This window comes from Elephantulus edwardii, unplaced genomic scaffold, assembly GCF_000299155.1.
Source record: "Elephantulus edwardii isolate Elephantulus edwardi_28Jun2011 unplaced genomic scaffold, EleEdw1.0 scaffold00421, whole genome shotgun sequence".
Lineage (NCBI taxonomy): Eukaryota > Metazoa > Chordata > Mammalia > Macroscelidea > Macroscelididae > Elephantulus > Elephantulus edwardii.
The window spans coordinates 1322311-1331978 of NW_006400171.1; the positions used below are offsets into that span (position 1 = coordinate 1322311).

Sequence of the window (9668 nt, forward strand, 5' to 3'; positions counted from 1 at the left end):
ATTGTCCAACTCTCTGATGCATAACAAGTGATTGCAAAGACCATGGCCTGTATCAGACACACCTTAGTCTCCAGAGTGACACCATTGCTCTTCAGTACCCTGGAGAGGTCCCTAACAACAGACTTTCCCATCGCAATAAGTATTTTAATTTCCTGGCTGCTGGTGGCAAGAATGTTGACTGTGGAGCCAAGCAAACTAAAACTGAATAATCTCAATCTCTTCACCATCCATCCTGATGCTGCCAATTGGTTCAGTGGTGAAACATTGAGTCTCAATCCACATTGAAGGCTGTAGTACTTGACTCTCTTCAGCATGCGCTTCAGGTCCTCCTCGGCTTCAGCAAGCAAGGTTGTATCATCTGCTTAGTGCAGATTGTTGATATATCTTCCACCAATCCTGATGCCACATCTGTTTTGCATACAGGTTGAATAAGTACGGAGACAGGACACATCCCTGGCTTACGCTCTTCCCAATTTTGAGCCATGCAGTGTTTCCTTGCTCTGTTCTAACAACTGCCTCTTGGTCCAAGTATAGGTTAACATTAGCAGTTCTCAGGAGAGCAGTCCTCAGGAGGGCAGTTCATAACAATGGGCACACACATAAAAAAGGAAGAAAGAAGAATCCATTATCTAACTCAACACTTTCACCAGATAGAAAACAACAACAACAGCAACAATCTTATCTTACAGCCTCTAGAATAAAAAAAAATTATAAAGACAGCTGAAATTAATGAGATAGAAAACAGAAAAACAATTAAAACCATCAATAAGACTAGGAGCTGTTTCTTCGAAAGGGTCAATAAAATTGACAAATCACCAGCAAACTTCAAAACAAAAGAAAACAAAACAAAAAACAAACAAACAGATAACTCAATTAAGAAATGACCGGGGTTACACAGTCGACAACTTGTCAGTCCCAGAGCACAGACTCCTTTACACAGTCACCGCCGCCGGTTCAGACCCTCCACCCCCAACTCACCATAGCGTGACATCGCTGCGCTGGTGGTTGACAACGGCTTCGGCATGTGTAAGGCCGGCTTCGTGGGCGATGACACCCCTCAGGTTGTCTTCCTCTCCATCGTGAGGCGCCCTCAGCACCAGGACATGATGGTGGGCGTGGGCCAGAAGGACTCCTACTTGGGGGAGGAATCCCAGAGCAAGAGAGGCATCCTGACCTTCAAGTACCCCATTGAGCATAGCATTGTCACCAACTGGGACGACATGAAGAAGATCTAGCACCACACTTTCTACAACGAGCTGCGTGTGGCCCCCGAAGGGCACTCTGTGCTGCTGACGGAGGACCCCTGAACCCCCAAGGATAACCGGGAGAAGATGACCTAGATCATGTTTGAGACCTTCAACACCCCTACCATGTACGTGGCCATCCAGGCCATGCTGTCCCTGTATACTTCTGGCCAAACCACTGGCATTGTGATGGATTCCTGAGATGGGGTTACCCACACTGTGCCCATCTACAAGGTAAGATACTAACCGAGCGAGGCTACAGCTTCACCACCACAGTTGAACGGGACTTGTGCGTGACATCAAGGAGAAACTCTGTTATGTTGCTCTGGACTTGGAGCAGGAGATGGCCACGGCGGCTTCCCCGTCCTCCTTGGAGAAGAACTATGAGCTGCCAGATGGGCAGGTCATCACCATTGGCAATGAGCGTTTCCGCCGCCCTGAGGCACTCTTCCAAGCCTTCCTTCCTGGGCTTGGAGTCTTGTGACATCCATGAAACTACCTTCAACTCCATCATGAAGTATGATGTTGACATCCACAAGGACCTCTACGCCAACACAGTGCTGTCTGGCAGGACCACCACGTACCCAGGCATCACTGACAGGATACAGAAGGAGATCACAGCGCTGGCCCCCAGCACGATGAAGATCAAGATCATCGCTCCCCCTGAGCGCAAATACTCCATGTGGATTGGTGGCTCCATCCTGGCCTCTCTGTTCACCTTCCAGCAGATGTGGATCAGCAAGCAGGAGTACGACGAATCTGGCCCCTCCATCATCCACCGCAAATGCTTCTAGGCGGACTGTTTAGTTGTGTTACACCCTTTCTTGATAACAAAACCCAACTTGCGCAGAAAAAACAAACAAACAAACACAAAGGATGAGACTTGGAATGGCTTTTTTTTCTCGCTTAACTCGGGATTTAAAAACTGGAACCGTGAGGTTGACCGCAGTTGGTGTGGAGCAAGAATCCCTCCAGTTCTCCAATGTGGTCCAGGACTTTGATTGTACATTGTTCACTTTTTTTAAAATAGTCATTCCAAATAATCTCAACATGGCTATGTGACAGGACGCTCCTGCCTTTCCAAAAGCCTCTCCCTTCCCCTAAGCAGAAGAGCCCTGTCCTTCACCAGGTTCATGCATGGACAGGGGTGGTAGGGAGCATTGCTTTTATGTAAATTATATATAATCCAATTTTGTTGTTGTTGTTAAAAAATCCTTCCGCCTTAATACTTGTTCTTTAGGTTTTGTTTTCAATAGTCAGCTATTGGAGGCCCTACTTCATTTGGGCCCTTGCCCTTCCCCTCAACTCTAGAAATATGAAGGCTTTTGGTCTCCCTGGGGTGGCTGAGATGTGGAGGCAGCCAGGGCATTACCTGTACCCTGACTTGAGACCAGTTGAATAAAAGTGCACACCTTTTAAAAAAATGACAGGGGTGACATCACGGAAGAATCAGATCAAATTAAATTGATAATACCAGAATACTATGAAAACTATACTCTGATAATTTAAAAAAAAACAAAGAAAATGGACTAATTCCTTGAATTCCCTACAGCTATAACAAGGACAGATGTAGAACACTTGAACAGACCCATCACAGGAGAAGAAATTGAAAATATCATAACAAATACTTCCACAATAGGAAACTCCTTTATCAGATGGCTTCACAGCTGAATTCTACCAAACATTCAGGGCGGATCTATCACCAATTCTACTTAAATATTATTAAAAGGGGGCGGGCCTCTAGAGCGTAGGCAGGGCGGGGACCCGGATGTGTGTGGTGGCGGTGGCCGGAGAGCTAGTGAGCGGGGATGAGAGGCCTATGGATGAGGAGGACTCGGAGGCCCCGGTTTGTTCTCATGAACAAGATGGATGATCTCAACCTGCACTACCGGTTTCTGAATTGGCGCCGGCGGATCTGGGAGATTCGGGAGGTGCGGGCTTTCAGATGCCAGGAGAGGTTCAAGCACATCCTTGTAGACGGAGATACTTTGAGTTACCATGGAAACTCCAGTGAAGTTGGCTGCTATGTGGCTTCTCGACCCTTGACCAAGGACAGCAATTATTTTGAGGTGTCTATTGTGGACAGTGGGGTTCGGGGGACCATTACTGTGGGACTGGACCCTCAGTACTACAGCTTGCATCACCAGCCTGGCTGGTTGCCGGACTCTGTAGCCTACCATGCTGATGATGGCAAGCTGTATAATGGCCGAGCCAAGGGCCATCAGTTCGGGTCAAAATGTAATTCTGGAGACCAAATTGGCTGTGGCATTGAGCCTGTATCTTTTGATGTGCAGACTGCTCAGATCTTCTTCACCAAAAATGGAAAACGGGTGGGGTCCACAATCATGCCCATGTCCCCGGATGGACTTTTTCCAGCAGTAGGCATGCACTCTCTGGGTGAAGAGGTGTGGCTGCACCTCAATGCTGAGCTGGGCCGAGAAGATGACAGTGTCATGATGGTAGACAGTTGCGAGGATGAGTGGGGCCGGCTGCATGACGTCAGAGTCTGTGAAACTCTGCTGGAATACTTGGGCAAGGGCAAGAGCATCGTTGACATGGGACTGGCCCAGGCCTGGTATCCACTGAGCACTCGCAGTCACTACTTCGAGGTGGAGATTGTGGACCCTGGAGAGAAATGCTACATCGCGTTGGGGCTGGCTCAGAAGGATTATCCCAAGAACAGGCATCCTGGATGGAGCCGACGGTCCGTGGCCTATCATGCTAGATTGATGATGGCAAGATCTTTCATGGCAGTGGTGTAGGGGACCCCTTTGGGCCCCGCTGTTACAAAGGAGACATTATGGGCTGTGGAATCATGTTCCCCTGAGACTACGTTCTGGACAGCGAGGGTGACAGTGATGACAGTTGTGACACAGTGATCCTGTCCCCAACTGCTCGGGCTGTCCGGAACGTCAGGAATGTCATGTACCTGCACCAGGAGGGAGAGCAGGAAGAGGAAGAAGATGGAAAAGAACTCGAGCAAGAGCATGAGGGCAAGAAGGTGGTGGTTTTCTTCACTCAGAATGGCAAGATCGTCGGGAAGAAGGATGCTGTTGTACCTTCTGGGGGCTTCTTCCCCACCATTGGAATGCTGAGTTGTGGGGAGAAAGTCAAAGTGGACCTACACCCCTTGAGTGGCTAGGGACTCTTCCCAGGTCCTGCCCCTTCTCCCTCTGCTCACCCTTTGCAGGACCAAGCGCCCAGTTCCTGACATGCATAAGGATGTGCTTCTCCGTTAGGCCCCGGGAGCTGCTTAGGCATCCTGCCTCCTGCCATGTTAGCCCCTGTGCCCCTCTCTGACCTGGTGCTGCTCCTATAACAGTCTCTAGGCCTGAGTCCTACTTGGACAGGAAGACACCCCAGAAACGGTATTGAGTGGACCAGACCCCATTATGCACTGGCTTCATGTGAGTAGAGAGGAGCAAGCACCCCATTTTTTTTGGCTACTATTTGGGCATGCTCCTTTGCAAAGGCCCAGGGTAGAGCTATCCCTTCCCCTTACCACAGTATTTCTCCTTATGTTCTCCTCTTTCAACTTCCCCATCTGCATCATGTGAACCAGTTGATGCTGTCATCCCCCTGGCTGGGCTGGGGGGCTCTCTGGGGCCCATCTCTGTTTTACTGGCTACTGTCCTAAGAAGACTCCTCTGGTGTCTCCGTTCTCTCCCCGAGAGCTGACTTTTCTTCTTGGTGCCTGCTTAGGCCCTGCTGTCCCACAGAGAAGTCAGAGTCTCCCTGCCCCTTGGTTCCTTGTGCACACATAGAAGGGTTCATATTTCATGCTAAAGCAAGGGCTTAAAGTCCAGGGGAGCTAGGACCTTTGCTCCTGTCTTCCCTTTCCCATTCTTTGCTCATCTGTGACACCCTTGCCCCTCAATTCCTGGGACAAGGCTGAAGCCCTGGGGCATTTCTTTCCTGCTGTGGAGAGGGCAAGGTCTCAGATCCTTCACCGTGAGGGATAGCTTGGTCCCTTCTAGCCCTTACCTGCCACCCTGGCCAACCCCCCAATACTCCCAGCTTGCTGCTTGTGCCAATTACCTGTTTTGCTTCAGTGTTTGATTCTAGCATTTCCATGTGTCCTCCCCCACCAAGCCCTCCTATTTATTCCTTCCCACTTAACTCAGTCCCCTCCCCAGTGACATCTCCTGGGAGGAATAGGAAGCAGGAGCCAGTGGCCTTGGTTTGCACAAAAGTGGATAGGGCTTTGAGACAAGTAGGTGAATTGTCATGCTGCTGAGGTCTCTCCTTGGCCCTCCGTTCAGGCCCTGCACTATGATATATGAAATGTATGTACAGACCAGATGTTTATACAGCCAATAAAGACGGAGTTTCCATATTTATCAGAAAAAATATTTAAAAAAATTGAAAATGAAGGAATACTTCCAGAGTCATTCAACGAAGCAAGCATAACCCTAATACCAATACCAAGCAAAGATATTACCAAGAAAGAAAACCCACAAAAACAAAACAAAACAAAAAAACCCAAACAGAATTGATAATGTTAAGTGAATTTAGAATCCGCAAATATATTTATAGCTAATACATATACATATATAGTGGCAAGAAGCTGCCCTGCAGTACTGAAGACATATGGTTTGAGGCCACAGGCTGTTCCATGGTAGAAGGATAGGCAATTTCCTCCCCTGTTATTAACTGCCTCTGAAAACCTGCTGGAGGGTCAGTTATGTGTAGGTTCTGGCTCTATGGTACGCAGCAACACTATATTCATGTTTTGTATATACATATATGATCTGTATATGTATATACACATATGGTTTCTCTCTCTCTCTCTCTCTCTCTCTGACATGTAGTTGCTGTTGTTGTTGTCAGGAGCTATTGAGTGGAGAACCTATGAACAGCAGATCTGAATCTTGTCCTATCCTGTGCCATCTTCACACTACCTGATACACTGGAGCCCATTGCAGCACTCACATATGAATCCAGCCAGTTGAAGGCATCCTCTCCTTCGCCAACCCTCCACCCTTCCAAGCACCATATTCATCTCCAAGGAATAGCCCCTACTAGTAAAAAAGTCCAAGGTATATGAGTCAAAGTTTCATTATTTTTGCCTCCAAAGAGCACTCGTGTGTACCCTCTCCAAGACATATTTATTTGTTCTTTAATTATTTGTTCAGTTCTTTTCTTCAACACCACAACTCAAAGACATCATTTTTTTCTCTTCTGTTGTCCCTATTCATTGTCCAGCTCTCAGATGTATAGCAAGTGATTGAAAAGACCATGGTCTGAATCAGACACACCTTAGTCCTTAAACTGACATTATTTCTCCTCAATAATTTGGAGAGTTCCCTAATGTCAATCTTTTTCAGTACATCTCCTGATTTCCCAACTGTTGGTATCAAGCTTATTAACAGTGGACCAATTCAATCTTTTCTCCATCCATCATAATATTGCCTATTAATCCAGTGGTAAGAATTATTTTTCTTTTCTTTACAATGAGATGCAATACAAATTGAAGGCTGCATTCCTTGATCCTCTTCAACAACTACATCAAGTCCTCCTTACTTTCAGCAAGTAAGATTGTGTCATTATTGATAAGCCTCCCGCAGATCCTAATGCCACATTCTTCTTCCTAGTGTCCAGCTTCTCAGATAATTTGCTTAGATACAAATTACATAGGTATAGAAAAAGAATACAACCCTGATGCACTCCCGACTTATTTGCAAACCATGTAGTGTTCCTCCACTGAATTTGTATTAGCCTCCTGATCCAGGTATAGGTTTCATAGGACCAAAACTAAGTGTTCTGGTGTTCCCATTTGTCTCAATCTCAACCACAACTTGTTATAACATACACAGTCAAATGCCTTTGAAGAGTAAATAAAGCACAAATAGACATTTTTCTGATATTCTCTACTTTTAGCCAAGATCCAACTGCTATCAGCAATGATTTCCCTGGTGCCAATGCCTTTTCTAAATCTTGTTTGAACTACTGCTAATTCCCTATCTATGTAGCATTTTAGCTACTTTTTAATGGTCTTCATCAGTATTTTGCTTGTTGTCACGTGCCATTGAGTCATCTGCAACCCTATGCACAACAATTCTGAAGACTGTTCCACCCTGAACCTGTCTCACTTACTCTGACACACCTGCCCCATTACCCTAGTTACAGTATGAATCCATTTCATCCAGGATCTTCCTCTCCTGTGCTGTCCCTCCACCCTTCTAATCATGATTTCCATGATGTTCCAAGCATGATAGAAGTCCATGGTATATTCCTATCTCACAACATCCTCTCCAATGTTTATTAATTGCTTCCCTGCTAAACTTTGTCACTGCAACTGGAATAAAATGGTATCTTATTGTGGATTTGAGTTGCATCTTTCTTATTGCCATTGTTTTTAAGCATTTCTTCATATATCTGTTTGCCATCCAAATGTCCTCGTCTGTGAAAAGTCTTTCCATGTTTTTTTGCCAATTTTATAATTGAGTTATCAGTCTTTTTCTTCTGGAGGCCCTGCAGGATCCTGTAAACTTCCATGATTAGACCCTTGTCAGAGATGGTAATGCCAAATGCTTGTTCCCAGTAAGAACGCCATCTATGAAGAATGCAAAAGAACATTACAAAGGTAGAAGAGGGGGAAAAAACCCAAGACAGATATCAGAAGACACTCTGAATATTGAGCTAGAACACCGAGAAGCCAAAGCAAAGGGAATAAATCAAGACATTAAGGAGCTGAATAGAAGATTTAAAAGGGCAGTGTGGGAAGACAAAGGAAAGTATATAATGAAACCTGCAAAGAATTGGAGTCAGAAAATAAAAATGGCCAAAATCACTCAGCATTTCTTAAGCTGAAGGAACTGAAGAACAAACTTAAGCCTAGAGTTGCAATATTTAAGAGTGATTTGGGTCAAAGAGTAAATGATCCAGGAATTCTTAAAAGAAAATGCAGAGTGTACAGAGTCATTGTACCAAAAGGAATTGGTAACACAGAGAAAATTCCTTGAAACAATGTATGAACAAGAACCTGTGGTGAGGAAAGAAGACAAGCTGCCCTGAATCAACTGGCAAAAAATAAGCCTCCAGGAATGGATTGCATACCAATTAGGATATTTCAACAAACACTGCCTTGGATGTGTTTACCAAGTTGTTCCATGAAATCTGGAGGACAACCAACTGGTCAACTAATTGGAAGATATCTATCTATCTATCTATCTATCTATAGACACACACACATTTGTTCCCATTCCAAATAAGGGGAACCCAACAAAATGAGGAAATTATTGAACAATATAATATCACATACAAGCAAGATTCTGCTAAAATTGTACAAAAATAAATGGATCAGAACAGAGAACTGCCAGAAGTAATATTAGATGACTCTTGCTGAAAGCACAGAGTACCAGCAAAAGCACTTGACTGTGTAGAACACAACAAACTGTGGCTAATTCCGAGAAGAATGTGAACCCCAGAACACTTCATTGTGCTTACTTGAGACCTTTAATTGGACCAGAAGGCAGTGGTCAGAACAGAGCAGGAAACACTGCATGGTTCAAAATTGGGGAGGATGTAGGCAAGGGATGTGTCATATCTCCATACCTTTTCAATCTATATGCACAACAAATCATCTAGGAGGCTGAGATCTATGAGAAATGTGGCATTAGGATTGGAGGAACACTCATCAAGAATCTGTGTTATACAAATGACACAACCCTGCTTGCTGAAACTGAGGAGGACCTGAAGTGCTTACTGCAGAAGGTCAAGGACTTCAGCCTTTAATATGGGTTGAATATCAATATCCAGAAAACAAAGATTCTCACCACTGGGCCAATTGGTAGCATCATGATACACAAAGGAGATATTGATATTGTAAACAGCTTCAGTTTGCTTGGCTCCACAATAAACACTCTTGGTACCAGCAGCCAAGAAATTAAAAGAAGAGTTAAATTGGGAAAGTCTGCTGTCAGGAACCTCTCCAGAGTACTGAAAAGTAACAATGCCAGTCTGGAGACTAGACTAAGGTGCCCCTAGATCCAGGCCATGGTCTTTGCAATTATTTTCTGTGTATCAGAATGTTGGACAATGGCTAGGGATACTAGAAGGGAGAATTGATGTCTTTGAGCTGTGGCGCTGGAGAAGACTATTGAATATAACATGGCTTGCCAAGAGAACAAACAGGTTCGTCCTAGAGAAGGTGAGACTAGGCTGCTTCTTGGAGGCAAGGATTCTGAAGCTTCTTCTGACATTCTTGGGACATGCTGCAAAGATGAACCAGTCTTTAAACACAAACATCATGCTTGGGAGGTTGGAGTGAGACCCTCAATTATATGATTGATTCAGTGTCTTGAGTAATGAGAGTCGGTGCATCATTAGAGCAGGGTTTAGGGCTGTTGTACATAGGTTCACTATGAGCTGCGAGTGACTCAATGGCACATAACAACAAACAACTCTTTAGTATTTACTTCC

At 45.1% G+C, this 9668-nt stretch overlaps 1 protein-coding gene and 1 pseudogene across 1 annotated transcript in view; both read left to right on the plus strand.

Moving 5' to 3' along the window:
• LOC102873373 (actin, clone 211-like) overlaps window positions 1-2038 on the plus strand; it is a 14205-nt gene extending 12167 nt beyond the window's left edge. Inside the window, 3 exon segments of the mRNA XM_006902511.1 lie at window positions 984-1402; window positions 1500-1698; window positions 1700-2038. Of these exon segments, the coding sequence (XP_006902573.1) occupies window positions 984-1402; window positions 1500-1698; window positions 1700-2038 (957 nt within the window).
• A 1029-nt stretch (window positions 2039-3067) lies between these two features.
• Window positions 3068-4386, plus strand: LOC102872161 (annotated as a pseudogene).
• The last annotated feature ends 5282 nt before the right edge of the window (window positions 4387-9668 follow it).